This window comes from Sebastes umbrosus, chromosome 5 (assembly GCF_015220745.1).
Source record: "Sebastes umbrosus isolate fSebUmb1 chromosome 5, fSebUmb1.pri, whole genome shotgun sequence".
Taxonomy (NCBI): Eukaryota; Metazoa; Chordata; class Actinopteri; order Perciformes; family Sebastidae; genus Sebastes; species Sebastes umbrosus.
Genome location: NC_051273.1, coordinates 16,439,461 through 16,459,798, shown reverse-complemented (window position 1 = coordinate 16,459,798; position 20,338 = coordinate 16,439,461). Strand labels below are relative to the sequence as shown.

General features: G+C 42.0%; 1 protein-coding gene across 2 annotated transcripts in view; it reads right to left on the bottom strand.

Annotated features, from left to right (window-relative positions):
- Window positions 1-20,338, bottom strand: part of faf1 (Fas (TNFRSF6) associated factor 1) — an 84,003-nt gene that overhangs the window by 39,955 nt on the left and 23,710 nt on the right. For both annotated transcript variants that reach the window (XM_037769111.1, XM_037769112.1), the window contains 2 exons: window positions 14,024-14,129; window positions 7,557-7,643 (listed from right to left, as the gene is read on the bottom strand). In XM_037769111.1, the coding sequence (XP_037625039.1) occupies window positions 7,557-7,643; window positions 14,024-14,129 (193 nt within the window). The remainder of the gene's footprint in view (window positions 1-7,556; window positions 7,644-14,023; window positions 14,130-20,338) is intronic.

Sequence of the window (20,338 nt, the reverse complement as noted above, 5' to 3'; positions counted from 1 at the left end):
AACAGATTAATCGATTATCAAAATAGTTGCCAATTAATTTAATAGTTGACAACTAATCGATTATTCGTTGCAGCCTTACACATAACAAATGTGAAAATCAGGATGTTTCTTAGTGAATTAAAACCTTCCCTATGAGACCTCAAACAGTCAGTCATCCCAGAAACAGTAACAAAGGTGTAAACATAAGAGAATAGAAGAAACAGATAGTATTTCTTGTGTATTACCAATTAGTAGCGAGTGTACTCTTGAAAATTAGAAGAGTGTGAATGTCACAGCAAGGACAGCTGAGTATCCCCGGAACACCTACGAAGAACACTTAACCGAATTGCCTCGTCTTTGCTCATGTAACTTAACTCTAACTAATTTAGTAGTCTGGTCCTGTTTATTAGATCACTGTGTTATTCATATTTTTCCAGAGTAATGAAACAAAAACATCATCCCCCCCAACAGTAAAAGTAAAGTAAGTTAGCAATACTACTTGTTGAACGAAAGGAAAAAACAGTGACTTAAAGAGAAGCTATTTGAGACGTGACGGGTCTCAGGCCTGAGGGTTGAATTAGCACTGAGAGAGAGTTGTACGTATTGAGCCGGACAAAGACATACAGGGTCTGAGCCTTAAGGATGTGAAGGCATGGCCCCAAATCTATTCTGCCCATTCCCCAATCGAGTGGCAATCAAACGTGAGAATCTTAACAGCGGCCGCCGAGAGGATCCCCATAAACCCTTTACCCCTCACTCTTCACAATGAGAGGCTTTCGTCTGAGGGCCTAATAAGTGTATAAATAAAGTTGATCACTTCCCCCGTCAAAGACAGCCTGGAGGGTTTGGGCTGACATGGATGCAAGGAGGGGAGGTTAAAAAAAAATCAGATGAGTGCCTCTCAATCCTCTTCCTCGCTTTGACCCGATGGCTTCTCCTGATGTTGAGGTACACAAGTGCAGCTTGGCGGCTCAGTGGTAAAACGTGGAAACAAGGCTGAAGCGCCGCAGGGCACGGGGGTTGAGGGGATGAGGTTAACCCCCCCAAATGACCCTCTCCCACATCTCCACACAAAGGAACTGGCTCCTCTTTTTTGGATTCTTTTAATTAACACTTGCATTGAGGCTCTAAGCATTCAGGGGCCGATACAGGGAAAGAATTTTCTCTCCCTTACCCCCCCCTCCTCCCTCCTTTCCCTCTTCCCTTCAACCCTTTCTTCCCTTCTTTCTCTCCCTTCATTCTCTCTGTGTTTCATTTTTTCTTTTCTAGTGTAGGCAGTGTTTGGATTAGGTGTCTGGCTGTGAGTGTGAGATAATTACTACTGACAGCTGCACCACAACCACAGTACCACCTTACTCCACTTTCTCTTTGATGGAGCAAGGGAAGAACAGCGACAAAAGTGGGAGAAAGTAGATAGTAAAGGGGAAAGGAGATGGACAGATGAGGAAATACTGAGAACGAGATAAATGAAAGCAGCAGTAGGTAGAAATGGAGCAAATATGATTAAAAAAGTTATTTTTATAAAACGGTCACTATATCCTGACAGTAGTGCATGAGACAAGTAATCTGAAATAATTAATAATCCTCTGTGTCTTCAGGTGTCCTCCGGTGCTCCTAATGGCATCTGCAAGATTTCACAGACCGGAGGAAAACAACCAATCAGAGCCGAGCTAGGGGCCTGCCGTCTCTGAGCCGGCTGTCAATCACTCGCAAACTCCGATCAAATGGTCAAACTAGGCAGCGCTGATCAAATATGAATCAATATTCTGTTACTGTAATGCTTATTTCTCGCCTCAAATGTTTTCAGAAACATCTTGTAGTGTACTGTTTAGCTGTAAAATTAGAAAGTTTGTAACCCGGCAAACCATGTTGAGATTAAGTTGAGGAAATACCAAGCACCGCCCACCAGCCGGAGCAAATTTTTTCTCATTTTACAGCTAAACAGTACACTACAAGATATTTCTGAAAACATTTGAGGCAAGAAATAGGCATTACAGTAACAGAATATTAATTCATATTCTGTTACTGCCTAGTTTGACCGTTTGATCAAAGTTCGCGAGTGATTGACAGCTGCCTCCGTCGAATGAACAGCCAATAGGAACGCCCTCTCTCTGAAATGACCTGTGATTGGCCAAAGTCTTCCGTCACTGGCTGAGATTTATTAAAGCCTGAAAACAGAGCCATGAGGAGGTGCAGAAGTCTACTTGAATTACAATATGCTGAAAAGTTATTATGGAATTTTTGCCCAATGATGCCAAAAACATTCTGCCTCCTGCAGGTTTAATACCTGACAGAGAGAAGGGAGCCAAGAAAGAGATGCCAGGTGCGCCCCACCCTTAACACCTGTTGGTTTCCTTGTTCCAGGCTCCTTTGAGCCATGCTGAAGATATGCCTCTCCTGATTAGTATCTGGGGTCCTGCACAGTGTGTGTACACACGCAAACAAATGCAAATTCAGAGCTGGAGGCCAAGGTAGGCATAAATAAATGACTGTTGGATCAGTGGGATGCTTAACAGACACAACCATTTGCGTGAAATACGAGCTTCACAGAACGCATACAAACAGTTAGAAGAGATAGAAAACGAGACTGACAGACTAACTTGGTGCTGAATGTCACCTGAAGGCAGCCAATCACACGAGGGAGGGGGGTTCTGCCTGAGCTTACTGCTGAGCCCTGTTGCTACGGAAACCACCAGGCCCCCCTCAATAAATCCCGGGTTTAATAGGCCCCTATCAGGTAGAGGAGGATTCCATTAATGCCAGCTGGGAACTGGAGGGAGGCGCTGGCCTACAAGGCCAGGCACCTCCGAGGCTCCGCAGCATTAATACATTAGCAAACACCATGAAACACTGCATAAATGTCAGCAATTACTGGCTAGAAGGAAGGGTGGGTGGCGGTGGGGGTGGAAGAGATGAGGGGATGTAATAAGGATGTCCCACCGGCTGTCAATCACTCCAACAGGTGTGGAGGAAAGACTGCCAATCAAAACAGCTCCAATGAGACGAGGCCTGTCTGGAAACTCTCCATGCTGTGTTGTTTAGGCGAAGGAATAGAAGAAGAGAAGGGGACGCAGGACGCAGGGGAAGGCGCTCAATCAGCGTATTTCAAACAGCACAGGAAGTTAATGTCCCGTTGGCCTCTCATATTTATCAACTGTTGCCAAAACCTCTGTCATCATCTTCAGCACTGTTCACTGCTTTGCCAAAGCCACAAGAATCAGGAGGAGCCGCCACAACTGCTATGTTCCCGTTTTTTCTTTTTTTTTTAATTCTTTGCAATGGGAGCGCCACGTATTTACACTATGCTACAAACGCCAGCAGCGTGACGAGGCACGGATATTCTGCGCTGACTGTTGCACATTTGGTGTTTTTTTGTGGTCGCTGAGAGTTGAAAAATGTTCAACTTTGGGTAAAACACTGCGCTCGTCACTGACACTTTTCACAAGAGAGGAGGAGGGGCGGGACAAATACCACAAAGACCAAACGTCATATCATATTCCTGTAGGCTACAAGTGCTGAACAACAACAACAGAGGAGAAATGAATACACATAGACCGGCAGGTCCATCCTCTCTCCCTACATGCTTTAGCCTTCCCTTCATCCAGAGCAAGTACAACATCTTTACTTCCCCAGATATTCCGTATTAAAGCAACCAAGCGCCACCAAAGCGTCTCAGCTGAAAAGAACTTGTCATTTAAAAAACAAAATGCATATCGCACTGTTGAGCCAATCATTATCACCGGGGGGGAAATTCCTTCACTGCGACAGCCCTACATTGTTGTGATGCAGTAAACCTGATGACAATAAAAATAAATGCTAAAACAAACACACTAAAAAGATGGACAGTGTGATCTTCTACTTGGCTACTCTGGCAAATACTACAATCTATCTTCTAATGAATCTATGAGGACCATTGGAATTATGGCCCCTAAAAAATGTATTCAAGAAAAATCCAAATTGCTGACTTACTGAGATTGTTGCTGCAGTTAATGTTTTCTGTTGTGATTTATATAAACACTGACCAATATTTCACACGTACGTGACCCAGGTCAACCCAATCTGCCTGCTAGAAATGAGCATCGCCTCACGTTGCTACTGCTTCAACTACACTTTGTGCCACTTCCTTTTACGTTCAACTTCCTTGGTCTAACATGACATACAATAACAATGCACTGAATGAACCGATCTGTTGTCCAGTGCTACTTGAGCATTATCCATCCTGATCCAATTTCAACTCTCCATAATAATTCAGAGCACAATAAACAATGAAACACATCGAGTGGACAGTATCAGCAGGGAGGGTGATGTAATGCCTAACTACTAGTTTCCCTGAAAGGGGAGAATTTCTTTCCAACAAAATAATTTCCTACGCTTCAACAATACATTATCAAACAATGCCACCACTCAAATATCATTCTCGGAACACAAGAACAACCTACAGTTGAAATAAATACTCTGAACAAGTTGATTAATCAGATGAGCTATAAAAACAATATATTTGTGCTTCTTGTGCCTGCAAAAACATATTTTTACATCTTCACTTATGACTGTATAATGCAGGAAGTCAACAAGGAACTACCAACGCAACCGCTCAAATGAGGTTTCATACCCAGGCATAGACACAGTGTGTACAATAAGACAGGCACATTTGCAAACACACAAATGCAAGCAGGCAAACACAGTCATATCACACACTTAAAGGCAAAGCAGAATTAAGTAGTAATCGATTCCTGAACTCGGGCTAGTGTGCGGTGCTAAACGTAATCTGGGGCCTCTGGCTGCCATGTTTATTGGCCCAAACCCCGGGAGATGAGACTGGGCTAATGAGCTAGACACTAACACTGGCTCCCTACCCGCCTGCTAGGCCAAGCCAAGCCCTGGGCTTTCTCTGTTAATACCTTCAGACGTTTCAATAAGAGGGCTGCGGCTAGAGCAGAGGCCATTATTACACTTCTGTCTCTGTGCTTTTTAATATCTCCTCATCCAGGAAACACAGACGCTGCAGATGTGTGTTAGCCAGGTGCCAACCGGGCCTATGATGCCACAATGAGCTGCAATCTATTCATGATCCCCGGAAATCATATCCACAGCTACCTAGGGGGCAGAGCTGAGGTTCACTGATAACCAGAACGCAGACCACAAAAATACAAAGGTAATAAAAGGGAATTATTTCACTTTATCCTTACTTGTCTTAACATTATATTGAGATTTGGAGGGCTTACTTGGTGATGAAACTCACCAAGTAAGAACTAGAGTGCATTGCTGTTTTTTAGTGGTTAGGTCAAATATACCCTTTTCCCACCAAAAATAGCGTGTACATACGGGTTCTTTAAACACGGGAAAACCCACTAAATGTTATGGTGGCTACTTATTTTTTTGTATCTGTTACTTATTCAGTCTCTCTTTCAAACTCTCAAACCAGAGTTGGTGATTGTTGGAACAGTGGAAAGACTAATAAAGACAGTTTTGATGAGTTTTAATTTGTTTCTTTCGAGTTTGAATGAAGTGTGTTTTATGGCGATCAGTGAGGTAAAACTACTGTTTTGTGACTGGAGTCTGGTGGCTTTGAGGAGAACATATTAACTATGTTTTGTACGTTAATAAATTATAATATATTATATATTCACTTCAACGTGCGTAACATAGCATCGCGCTGGAAAAGGGCCGAAAAATGAACGTGTCCACCGGAGTGTCATCTTTCCATCACTGCCGATCGCAGATTGATCCGATAATACCTGTGACTACTGAAGAGTTATTTGTCCCGGGAATTAATGCCGATTGTAACCTTTCCCACTGAAGACAAAAGCCAGATGTTAGTGTTTTTTTTTTTGTCCAGTAGGAAAGGAGTTATACAGATGAAATACATCAAAATTCAAAATGCTTTAATATGACTTAAAAAATTGTCTTTTTTTCAGTTATTGGAATTATTTTAGATTATGCAATTAATTTATCTATAATAGGTTTTTGAAATATGAATTCCTCACAGTTGTAAATTATTTAAGATTACAAAGTTTTATAAAATTAACCTGAATGAATAGTTTAAGGCTTCGTGATGTAATAATGTTTTCGTTGTTCACTGTCCGAAAAAATATGATAAAATTAAGTCCAAAGGTATTTTGTAAGGAAAACACATTCTGTGTGCTCCAAAATTCCCCCAAAAGTAATTAACCACTGAAAACATGTTGAAGAATTGTTCCCATTCCTTTCTGTTTTCACATCACAAATTCCTAGTTAAATGTACTGCAGCTGGACACACCAACATCCTCAACACAGTTTTTAGAAAAATGTCTGTGCTTAGCTCTCTTTCCTCAGTGTGAGCAGGAAAGTCATAAATCACAAGCTGCATGTTGTGGTTGTGGTTGCAGAGTGGAAAAGGCAAGTCATTTGGTGGCATAATACAAGAGCACAACACTGAGGTCAGTCATTGCACCGCATTCCCACAACGTGCTTTCGGATTTGAACTAAGATTTGTATTTCTGTTGTTTACTGATCACATAACTGGATGTCTACAAAGATAGTGCTAACAATGATAAATCTGCATCATAGCGGTATGGTTTGTTTGGTGGTTACCGGCTTTACAATTGTCTGCGCCGAGCTGTAATGGAACAAAATAAAGCAAACAGTCTCCTGTAGTGAAAGGAGGCATAACCTTTTGTCCTTTGCCCCTTTTAGGCACATTAATGGTGTAATGTATTTGCTTTCACTGTTAACCTTTACTTTGAGTTGTTAAAAACAGGTGCAGTTATTGTTCATCCACTTTGAGTTATTGAAACATGAATAATGGGTGACATATAGAACAGACTGTATCCAACAAAGAACTCTATATAGAAAACAGGTTATTAATCACAAATGTACACTACCACAACTGAATAAAACATCTGTAGTCTAGTCGCTACAGTAGAGCTAGTTCTGGCATAGGACACATAATATGAAAACAGACAAAGTCAATACCAATACTCCAATAAACACATAGATCTAAAAGGAAAACGTTAGCTAGGGGTTAACACAAGAATGTGTGCACAACAGCTCCTCAATGTAGCATGATAAACCATCCCATACAATTAGCATGGGAACACATAGGCCGTCAAAGAAGGGGTGAGACAAAAGGGGTCAGAGGTTCCTCAAGGTTCTATATGAGGGCTGCTTCTGATCAGCTTGACTGTGTGCGGGGTGAATGGCTGGGAAGAGCGACCCCGGGACGGGAGAGGTCAGCGGGACTCAATGATGATGAGCTTTAATGTCCACAGATAGAGGACACAGGATGGGAACCGTCTTTGACATCTTAATTAGCTTCAACATCTTACTCTCATGCTTCTGACAGATGGTTTTGGGATCGCTTACAGCATGTGGAACAGTTTCCACTATTAGTATTAAAATCATGTAAATCGTTTTTTAATTCTCTTTGAGAGGGTTGTCTTGGATCCAAGAATCAGTGAGGGGAATGTATAGGCAGCATTTACAGTACACAGAGAAGTGAAGATAGATGTCGACATGTTTTTCCTATAGAACTGTTATAGTACGTCTGGATAACAAGTGATACATTTTGGATTGTGTTTCTGTGTGCCTGTGCTTCTTACAGAGTCATCAGTCGCTGACGCGGGCCATCCCTCCCACTGTTGATGCCGGACTGGGATGTTGGTCAAGTCTGAAATGTTCCTTTTCACCTGCAAACATAAAGAAAAGATACAATTATTAGTAGAGGTCGTAACCAGAGGCCCCACATTACGATATTATCACGATAATTATGCTACGATATGATCTTATTGTGTTTTATCTTCATATTTAAAACATTTTGCGATATGCTGAGGATTGCGATAACATATATATGTATTTATTACCTTTTTTTCAACTGCAAATTATGCAGCTTGTCAACATCTGTTTTATTTAATAAGATACAGTTTTCACTCTGTTCCTCTCAGAGTTTTCATTCACATATCTTGAGGTCAGAGGTCAAGGGACCTCTTTGAAAATGTCCACGCCAGTTTTTTCTCACCAAAATTTAGCGTAACTTTGGAGAGTTATTTAGCGTTCTTTTCGAAAAGCTAACATGACATGGTTAGTACCAATTGGTTCCTTAGATGATACCAGTATCTTTAGTATCCTCTGAAAGACAGAATGGCGACCGGGTCCGCCAGTCGGCTGTCGGATTGTTAGTTTATATAATAAAAGGTTGATACTTGACGTCCATCTATCGATACAATATTGCTTCACAAAAGATTGCGATACTATGCTGTATCAGGTTTTTCCCCCCCACCCCTAAATATTAGTGTATATTCAAAGAACAAAAATCAGACCTGCATAACACTAGTGATATGTAAAGATAAAATACAAATACAATACAGACAGCTCAACTATAAATCTCCATTAATAATGTTTATATAAATATATACTGTATACTCTTTACCATCCTGTCATTATTAAGTAATATTAAAACTGGGAGTGAAACTATTTCCACAACTAATTTAACAGTAAATACAATGTTATAAATTACAGCCAAGGCTACATCAAAGTATCCTCCATTCAGCCGCATGAGGAAAAAGTCGGATGGAAGCAGAGAATGAAGGAGGAGATGAGTCAAAAGGAGAGAGGAGGAGAAAAAAAAGAATAAAAAAGACAGCCAGTGTTATCAGCATTCTTCAGATGCCACAGCTAATGCCCAGCAACAACAGCCCCACGCTCTGAAATGAACAGTATTTCTCTTTTCCCATTCATGCGCGGACGCTGTATCTGCATCATTTAATAACATTGCGTGCTTTTAAACAGTTAGCAGCCAGCAGCGCCTGTCCCGCCGAGCGCCGCGTTACACCGTCCAGTGGGTTGTTGGTTTAAAGCCCTAACGCCAGCCTGATGTGCGCCAGCCGAAGGTGATCAAAGCCCCGTCGGCGTCTGAGCGCTGGCGGCCGTGGATTCTAGTGCATTTGTTCAGCAGAATTCTGCCCTACGGGCCTGCGGGGCTGGACACTGATGCTGAGAAAACTGTCAATTGTGGAGCAAAGATCCCTCTACACACGGGTCAAATCCTGTCTTTGTAAAAAGCACTGCAGAGAGATGGATCCTTGGGCATATGCAGGGCTGCTGGTCACGGAGGTGGAAACTTAAATACGCTACAAACACAAAGTCAAAGCCAATGTCAGACAACGCAGCTGCAAAACACTGAGCTTAGAAGACTGCAGGGGCAGACTTTGCTTTCACCTTAACACTCTAATATTACTAAACTTAGCATCTATATATGTACGTGTGTGTGTGTCCGAGAGCACAAACACACTATGGACTGCTTGCAGAAATTATTATATTTAAACTGGAATTCATCCCGTTAGTAGGCAACAGTAAATATTCTATCTAAGTTATCAATCTCTCAAAGAAATGATATTTTATTTGTGCTGGGCCTGGCACAGCAAAGCAATTTGCAGTACAAACAAGCTGAGAAACAAATAAAAGAACAATAATAAATGAGTGGCACAGTCCATCCTTTGTCTTTCTATCGTAAATCCCACACCACACTGCTCCTTATGAAGAGAAGCTATGGCCCGGATAGCAGACTGGGGTCAGAGCGGGTGGCCAGTGTTATTACAGAGTGTAATATCTGTGTTTGACCAGCCGGACTACAGGGATTTGACTGACCGGCTGGCCGGCCGATGAATAGAGGGGAAAAAGGAGGAAAGGAGAGGCATAAACACTAGTAATGAAGAGGCTGCAGTCAGAGGTTAAAGCAGCATCAGAGAAACAACAAACTAACGCCCACCACAGAGAGAATGAAGGTGAGAGGTGGTGGAGGAGGACGAGAGTGGAGACAGACAGTGAAACGCACCTGGCAGAGGACAACCTGATCTCAACACAGAAAGAAAACACAGCTACACACACCAGGCCTGCCCACCTGAAACTACACTCACTCAGGTCTTCTCTGACCATATGAAAAGTATGGTGCTATTATGAGAATCTGATGCGACCATAAACAACCAAAGTTATTTAGGGCATATAGCAACAGAACAACAGGGTGACACGATGCCTTGCCCTAGCTTCTCCAGGTAGCTGAAGTTTTTGTTGCAGCCCTTGGTTACAAAGCATTGCATGTGTTGGCCCCAGCAGCCAGCATACAAGGAGCAATACTGTCTAATGCTGCCCCCTGTCTGCCACAACAGCACTCTCACTGACAAGTTTGACTGCAAAAAATTAAAACAATTAGATTTCATCTGTGGGGAACTAATTCTACATCGCAAATTTTCCTTACAATTACCAGCTAAAACTTGGAGTATTGTTGGAATGTCGTTATATGACACTGGGCTGTATAAATTAATAAGCAGAACATGGCACAGATGATGAAACGTGTCCGTCAACCTGACTTGAACATACGGAAGATAAAATGTAAATGAAATGTCGTCAGGATTTAAATCAAAGTCTTAGTAACAAATACAGCGCTGCTGATTTGTGTGTTGCTGTTCATGTTGAGATGAGGCTAGGGGTGTACGAGCCAGTTATACACACAACATTAGCTAGACTGGCTGTGGTGCTGAGCTGCTGGGCAATACGCCTCACGGCAAAATTAATGATCCAATCATTGTAAATGCCAATTGCCTGTAATCCCTGGCTGGAAGCAAATCAAAGAGAAGGAAAGGTTTCCGTTAAACAGTCACAAGCTCTCTCTCTCTCTCGCTCTCTTTCTTCGTCTCCCCTAGGCACCAGATGCCTTCCTTTCATTCCTTTTTTTCGATCCAACCTTCCTTTTCTCAGCTCTGTAGCCCTGTCTGCATTTGGTTCCTATATGTCTCCCAGCTGCGGAGTAGAGATGGGGCCCAGGCCCAGCCCCGGGGGGCAGCAGAGGAGGGAAATCCCCAGGACAACTGGTCTGGTCACGGACACCCCGAAACCAGCAGCCATCCCTATTCTACCCTCTACTTCCCTGGCAAACATTTGCTCTCCAGCTTAGCTCAGAAGCTAGCCAGCAACTTACCCCCACACTCTTGTCTGGTAATGCCAATCAGAGTCTACACAGCCCTGCGCTCCAGAGATGGAGAAGAAAGAAGGTGGAGAAGGGACGCTGGGAGAGAGAGATGGAGAATGAAGGGATAGAAAGGGAGGGGCAAGGGCAGTTCCCTGAGAGCCACAAGGCAAAGCCAGAGCCTTTGGCAAAGACAAACAAGAAGATAGGACTCTATCCCTATTGATATGCACAAGCAGGGACCATCGGCTAGTCTTCAGCTAAGACAAAAGGGAGAATGGGGAGAGAGAGGTGCTCTGTAGTGGAGTCCATATGTGTCTGTGAGTGGACACAGTATGAGCAGAAAGGGGAGTCAGGCTGGCTGAATATGGTGTTACTTCTTTGTTACTTCTTCTTATGATGACAGAATTACACTCCCCCTCTTAGTTTGTGTCTTTTATTATTGTTTTTATCTAAAAATCTCACAAACTATCCCCTCGTCTTTACTATGAGCATCACAAATTACTCCAAACTGCCTCTACTGACTGACTGTGGTTGCACCTGTAGCTCTCCAAACTGGCTACTGAACCCTTTGAATCATTCCCTACATAGTGTGCACACATGGTTTAATGGCATATTAAACACATTATAGTAATAAAAAAAGACGCCTGTTCCCTGGCTAAAGAGTAAATATATAAAGAGCATGGTCAACATGGGGCAAACAGAGTCCAGATCTATGCAGGTTAAAGTTCTGGGCCTCATTTTCACCGCAGGGGGCCTTGAGATGCCTAAAGACAAGCATGCGTAAGGAAAAGACCGCGACATGGAGGCCTGTTTAAGCCCACATTGTCCCCTCTCCATCCCCTATGGCCTCTTACAGCACCCCCACCAAGCCAACAGTCCTTTGCCTCCTTTCTGTGTCCATGGTTCCCCCCTCCCACACCGCGGGGACCCCTCCCCAGTGTTTGTAATCCCAGCAGAAACACTTAAGGTTCACAGTGGGTGCTCATCAAAACCATCTGCCTGAGAAGAGGGTGAGAGGAGAAAGAGAGAGATGACGGAGGGAGGAGAGAAAAGGAGAGAGCGGAGGGAGGAGAGGCAGAAAACAGGGAGGCGAGGCGAGTCGCCTCCTCCAGTGCAGATGTTGGTTGTACTAATCTGTTCAATTAGCACCATTACAAGCCCCGCTAGTAGCCTGATTATTATTAGTGTAATCTTCACCCGCACCGAGGAGCCGGCGGCTGCAGTGAGCAAAGAAGTTAGGAGGAACACCTTTCATTGCTGCTTGAAAGTAAATAATTAGCTGGATGTAAAACATGGAGACCATTAAGACAAAAAAAACAACAGAAAAACAGGAAATAAATATGTAAAGCTGCCACAGGAATGAAAACAGCTAAGGACGGTTATTTTCAATATTTAGTGCAAACAATGATTACTTTAAGGGGAACTATGCCAATTTTCAAAATTCATACAATATTAGTGAACATGAACAACTCTCTCCCAAATCCCAAAACTAGAGTGCCAAAACTCAAATTTGTGATGTCACAGGGTATAAAGTGTGTAGCTGCTCCATAGACAATTAATTGGGAGATGTGTTCTTGATGACACTGAGACTTTAAAGAATTAACACTTTAAAGAGTTAACGCAACTTGTGATTTTTAGATTAGAGCGGGCTGAATGTTAAAGCTAGAGTGAAAACACTGACATCATATGAAACTAGAAAAATAAGGAATCTATTGGTACCAACCATGTCATACTAGCTTGTTGCAAAGGAGGCTAAATAATTCCCCAAACTTACACTAAACTTTGGTGAGGTAAAACTGTCATGGCCATTTTCAAAGGGTTCCTTTGACCTCTGACCTCAAGATATGTGAATGAAAATGGGTTCTATGGGTACACACAAGTCTCCCCTTTACAGACATGCCCACTTTATGATAATCACATGCAGTTTGGGACAAGTCATAGTCAAGTCAGCACACTGACACACTGACAGCTGCTGTTGCCTGTTGGGCTGCAGTTTGCCATGTTATGATTTGAGCATATTTTTATGCTAAATGCAGTACCTGTGAGGGTTTCTGGACAATATTTCTCATTGTTTTGTGTTGTTAATTGATTTCCAGTAATAAATATATACATTTGCATAAAGCAAGCATATTTGCCCACTCCCATGTTGATAAGAGTATTAAATTAAAGGTACATTTTAAACAGATTCATTTGTGATTCATCACGATTAACTATTTTAATTAATTAATAGCCCTAGAAATAAGATATTTGAATTCTTAATTTGTGTGGTGTTCCCCTTTAACATGTGAGATAAAAAATAAATGGTGGGACTATCCTATTTTTACCTGATCAGTCTTTGGGGAGTTTATTTCTCCTCACCTGTGGCAGCAGGCGACCCACTGTGAATAACAACTGACGCTCTCCTTCTGCACGGGGGTTAGTGCAGTATGCAGTAGCAGTGTGGGGGAGTGACGATTTGAACTCACATGGGGCCAAACATTGACACAGACACACACACACACACTTACTCATCTACATAGGCAAGCAAGCACACACATATATTTTCAAACTTGAATCCATTTGCAGCTGTGGTAGTAATAACCGATGGACAGCGAGGTGTACTGCTTTCACACTGGGTCCAGTATGAGTTACTATAAATATTTCATAGGCCGCCCAATCTACTGTTTAGTTTCAGATGAGGAAAATGAATGGAACTCTGTCTCTATTCCTGCTCCCGCATGCCTAGATCAAACAATGTTCAGTATTTAAACCGCCTCCTAGACTGCTGAGAGAGAGGGAGAAAGACGCAGCGTCAGGGGAGTGGGGAGGAAAAGAGGGGGTTGTACCAGACCGCAGCTGTGAGAGTAATTATGTGCTCGGAAATGTGATCATTTGTGATGAATAATGAATCGATGGCTGAGATAGACTAGCAATGTTTGGCAAATGGAATGAAAGCTGTGTTATGGGAAGCTAGAATCAGGTACAATAATATTATGTATGTGAGAGCGAGTGAGGGTGAGTTACTGAGAGCTTTTGTGTGTGTGTGTGTGTGTCTGAGCGTATAAAGTGACTTTCTGACGTCCTGTATGGTCTGTGTCTGTGTCTGCGTGCATGTTGGTGTCCTACCTCCTGTATGGTTCTGGTGCCGGGGAAGTTGAGATTGTAGTCCCTCTGGGCCTCGCGGTGGCTGATGACCAGCAGGAAGTTCTGGTTTAACGACTCTTGGAGACCACTAAATGAGAAGGGGAAAAAATATAAGGGTAAGAAACAGGGATGGGCACCGTAGGAGATTTAAAAAAAAAAAATAGAAATTGATGCAGAAACGAGAGGCGAGGCAGGATAATGACGCAAGAGGAGGAAAAGAAAAGGGGGCACAGAAAAACAAACATTATCACTAAGAGCCACTCAGTCAAGTAAAGGGCAAGCTGAAACTTGTCAACTAGTGGTAACCTGCTGGCCCACGGGGAGGTGGGTGCCTCCTCTGGGGGCGAGGCGCCCACTTCACTGGTTGTGTCTTAACAAGCCTGGCCAGAGTTGTGCTCAGCACAGCAGGCTGCCACAGCTATGTCCACCTGCACAGTAACAGCATGGAGTCCATCAAGCTGCCTTATTGCTAACAAGCTTGGCAGCTATTATGAAGTAAACCCAGGAGAGCCTTCAGCACCTTCCTAACTGCAAACCCTAAAGACGCCTTAGAAGCAAGACTTTACTGTGACATACAGCAGCCCAGAGTGACCACATGGCAGGGTCTGGTAAGGTTGTTATTAACCAACACCAACAACTCAACAACTGCAGCTCCAGGTAATGAGTTGTCTGGCTTTTTTTCTTTTGTTTCAGACTGTGGACTATTCTGTATGAAAGGGACCAGCAATACAGCGACTTTCATTCTCAAGCCAAAGAAACAAATGATGAAATGAAGAGCCATTATAGTGCATCATGAGATGCTACCTCTTCAGCAGATGCTGCTGGATTACAGCTGTATAACTGCTGTACTTCACTGCCTCTGTCTGCCGTCTGAAACATGACAGTATAGTGATTATAGTCATATCAATTACATATCAGTTCATATCAATTACAGGCTACTGTAAGCTGTACCAGACACCTGAAGATGATTCTATGATTGATGACTATGTAATGCTCCTAAACTAAGCTACTATCGCTCTCTGCATCAGTTTTAACATGGTGAAACATTTCTCCATTTTAATTGAAATTCATAGTATTACAACATGGAAGTGAAATGATTGCACATACACAGTACCGATTGGGCACTTGCAAGAAAATAGCGGCAGGTAAAGACAAAGTTTATGAGCTGAAGCGCAAGCGAGCAATTCAATTATCCTTGAAACAGGAGTTTAGTTTGGTGGCTTTAGAGGATGTGGGTGAAACTCAAACTATGTATTGCACAGTTTGCTGCAAATTTGAGAGCAAGGGGGATAAAACAGGGTCTTTTTTCAAAGGCATGTCAAGTTCCTGGAGTGCCATAAGCTAAGAGTTATTTAATAACTGCTAATAAATAAAACAATTTGTAAAGGGGCAAGGAAAAATTTACTTTAGGCAAAAAAACATTAATGTTGAACCCTGCAATGTGACATACCATTTTATCTCACGTCCAACAGCATGAATAATTGGAGACCTTAACAATCTATCTATAAATCAATCGATTCAAACGTAACAATGTCTTAAAAATTACAATAATTCTATTATAATTCCTCAAACCATAAACAACATTCACCAGTGGGCAAAAAAAAGACAGATAAAAGCAGTTTACAGGTAACCACTGATCTGAGATGTCCACTCTCTCACAGTGGATGTCATATGCTGTTTTACATTGTGAGCAAAGACCCGGCAGTGAAGACACGATCTGTCCAAGAGGCCCTGAAGGGTCAGACTTTCTGGACTGGTGCACCGTAGCTTGCTCAGCAGCTTACAGCTGTGACGGAGACGCTTGTGAACGACGCAAACGCAGACACTTTGTGTGCTTCACGTAGAGAGGAGGAGGTGGGGGAATCAACTTTTGGAAGCTTCATTTACAATAAGCTGTGAGGTTAAGTAGCGTTTTGAGCAAACGCTGGGTCTGTGCGGCTGAATATCAATGGGAGGCTTAAGGGCCGAAGCAGGCACTTAATCAGGGCTCAGAACCCAAGGAGAGGAGGAAGAGTTGAGGGAAAGAGAGGGATGGGGGAATTAATATGTAGCGCACACATTAATTATGCAATCACACCCTTAATCTGCGCAGATCTGGACGAGCTTATGTTAACAGAAGCTCAAATTTACTGTAATGACAGCATATTTACATTGACTAAAACTACGAAATCAATATGTAAATGTAATGTTTGTTGTAGCTAACTGGGGAAGATTGGAAATGTGTGGAGTGGGAAGGATGGATGCATATGTAATAGGGCTGAGCAGAAGGATGAGAGAGATGTGTGCGTGAGAGAGAGAGTGAGAAAAATGGAAGGGGTAGGGACACATAAATAAGGATCTAGCTAATATCGTGATTATGTTTGGACACAGTCCCGAGCTACTGCTGGCAGGCAGCTAGACTCCTAAATAGACAGAGATAGAGGGTAAACTGAGTGGAAGTGTTACTCTGTCCTTCCAAGCAAAGAAGGAACATCTTATCAGTCATTTATGGCAGACCGATGAGCCATTTGGTGCGTGTGTGGGTGGAGTTCTGTTCAAGATTTACTCGTTTTGCTCTATAGTACAAATATAGCTACTCAAAATATCAAATGCATTCAGAGGGGAAAAAAATGTGCCATCTGTCTGAGGAGGACCTGCTGGTTCATATATAAACAAAACACCCATGTTTCAAGTCCAATATCCCTTTGTCTCGGCTGCTTTCACCGCTGATGTTTTCAAAGCAGCTGTCTTCTGATAGAAGCAGGCCCTTCCAGCAGCACGGGGGTTGAAATGTGGATGTCTCAGTGTTTGCTTCTGCCTTCAGGAGGTCTCTTTCTCACTCAACACACACACACTCGTGACATCCAGGTCGGCCTGCAACATCTCTGGAGGTACTTGACATGGCATAAGGGTGCCGGGAGGAAAATGTCATTTAACTTTATGGACAGAGAAAATGGAGCGTTTTGCAGGGGAGAAGAGCAGGCTAAACAGATTGGTTTCATTCTGAGGTAAGCCCATCGCCTAAGCTGTGAGTCCCCGCGGCACAGAGCAGACTCTAGACCTTATTAAACTAGCACTGCCAGACACAGACACACACAGACACACACAGACACACACACACACACACAAATTGTGGCATGTGCCTGCAAAACACAAATACCCACACACACAGTCTCTACAACCTCTCACGACCATCATGCGTGCGTTTCATCTGCTTAAGAGACACACAAACACGTCAAAACACGCCGACCAGGAGAGTTGAGGAGGTCATGAAGTACACACAAGGTCTTCTTACCTCCTCCACATTTTGCATCCACAACAAAGCAGACGGATGCGAAACCGTTGAGGCTCTGCTCTGTTCTGGTCTGCCATCTTGTTCCAAAGTTAATCAGCATGCTAACTGTTAGATACCTCCCATCGGGGCTGCTTTAGCTAACTAGCTAGCTCTCTTACCTAAAGCATCATCTGCTACTGGATAGCTGACACACAGAGGGAGAGGTGGTGGCGGTGGTGGCGGTGGAGGGGAAAGAGGCAGGAAGCCGCATTAAAAACACACAAAACCTAATGAATCATTTTTGCAATTTCAAATTTTCTTTCAGAGTTCAAATTAAAATAACCTTTCCTTGGCAAACATGCTTCCCGAGAGCTGAGCGGAGAATAAACGAGGGAGGAAACAGGCTCCATTGAAATATTCATCAGGCCTTCATCATTTATGCAAGAGATTAGGTCCTCCTCAACACCCTCTTGTATTCACAGGCAGTCATCAACATGGCCACAGAGAAAAAACCTTCTCCTTCTCGGGCTTTGACACTGCAGTACTAACTGCACATCACATCGCTAACTAAATAACTACCTGAGATGGATCGGTGCTCAGAGGAAAATCTCCCAAAGCCTCAAGATTTATTTCTAATCAAACAAGACAACTAAGAGGAGTTTACTCAGCGGGATCATAATGACAGTGCAGCACTATTTAATCAGTCGGTTTGGTTTAGGTGTGTGTGTGTGCTGCATGAGCCAAGCTCCACATAGTAATTGCCAGGGATATTACCATTTATGGGACATTTGCATTTTTTACTCAGCAACAATTTGAAGCAAATAAACATTGTGAAATTAAATTTGGGTGGACAACTACAAACTAGCAAATATTGTTATATAGGAGACAGTGGTTTCATTAACCTCATTCATAACAAAGATAACAATTTGAACTGAGAATATTAAGTTCTTAGATAATAGCATTAGCAGCCACAACACTGCTTTTACTAAGAGTAATAACAATAAATACATATTTTCTTACGCTTTTAGATATTTATCCAGATTTCATAACATATCACAGAATTACCTACAGTGGCATTTCACTCCTAGATACTAAACCGCAGTAGCAAAAATGTGGTTCTACATCACCTGTGCACACATTGTGCACAATTAATCATAGACTGTCATACAGCAACTTTAAGTCTCTGTGTGTGTTATAATCATGTCATGCATTGTCGTCTCTTTAGGGCAGGGGGATAATTCAATATGATAATTTATCGTCTTTCAATGGAATAGTATTGTGATGAAATCATATATAGAGATATCGTGATAGACAGTTATGTCGTCTAAATTGATAATGAGCTCAAATTTCTCCGAAAATCTGATCTAACTCAGTTAAATCAAACTATTGTCTTAATGATTACTCTGTATTTGTGTGCATGCATGTAAACATAGTCAGTGTTTAGCTGGAAATATGTATTCATTTTTTCTCTATAATTTCACTTCAAATGGTGACGTTCATTTTGTAATAAAGCTCTTAATTAAATAAGAAAATGATCTGTACTTTTCATTTGTTAAGTAGTTTTTTTAACACCAAACACGACTGTCTTATATTGATATTTGAAGCCTACATTGGTGCCGGCTGCATGTGTGAAAACAGCTTTAGAGTGTGCAACATGCATCTAAGTTAAGACAGAGAATTAGACCGCTTAAAGGAAAATAAGATAAACATTGCATATACTATATTTATTAAACGGTACCAATTGTATTTATTTATTTATTACATTTTTGCAATGTTTAAATTCATCGTGGTTAATTAGATGATGATAATCACCTGCTGTAAGGAGAAGCAAAGACGCAGGTTTTATTGGATAAAGCCTGAAACTTGAAGGACGGCAGAGTAAATCCTACATGCAGAACATACAGTATATAGACATCTTTACATGTACGTACAGTACATAATCATACAGTCCATGTATATCCAGCCAGTATTTATTTCTTTGCACTACATACTATATTATTTACAACTTACAGAACACTTGATTTGTGTAGAGATATTTTTATTTCTTAATTTATTGTTGGTCATTTGTGCTTTTTATATAATATTTCTATATACACCCTATTTTATCCACATACTTGTGTATTTAACAGTCCTGTCTGTTCTTTACCTTTACTATCGAGTTTTGTTGTTCTTGTTCCTAGCTTTTATTCAAATTCCCTGTATGTGCACACGGACTTGGCAAATAAATCGGATTCTACAACCATGCAAAGGTGCAGTCTTGACCTCTGCAGTGCGTTTTGTTTGTTAAATGTGAAAACAAATTTGATGCCATGGATACAACGGTATCTACGACTATGTTGTAAATTAGACTGATCCATGTGTGAGTCCAGTTGGCCAAGTTTAAAAGGCATGGGCACCACAGCCTGTCTTTTACAGATATATCTTCAATTGTATAGTCAGGTACAGATATTTTTGAGCAGTTTTTCATATATTAGGAGGAGCCTTGCCACCAGAATAACAAAGAAGCAATTATTGATTTAATTTCTTGTAATAAAGAGACAATGAATAGAGACAATGTGTGTAACAGTCTCAACTTTGAGCGGCAAAATTTACTAAAGTACAATGAAGTTATTGTAGTTTTTAGGAAGAGTTATAACTCTGGGATTAATAACTGGGGCCGTAATATTACACATGTTCATTAATAATTTTGTTTTCAATAATTGTGCAGAAGTAGACCGTGGTGCCACATCAAATAAGTTCACTTTATCAAGACACATTAGTACCCTGAATTGGTACGACGGTGTTAATGTGTGCTTCCCTCCCTGTAAACTTTAGGTTGAAGCCTTTAGTGGCACTGAGCTCTGTCTACTGCAACAAATTTACACACACTGCACACAAATTGCGCTTACTGTGGATTTACGGTGTGACCACAGTTTATTTTTACTGCACGCTAACAGCTTGTCTGGTCCCGCTACAGGGGACTGCTGCTCCCCCTCCTGCTTTGTGATCTGTCACCTATCCTCTCCCAGTATGACAGCAGGGTCACCATACACACACACTCACAT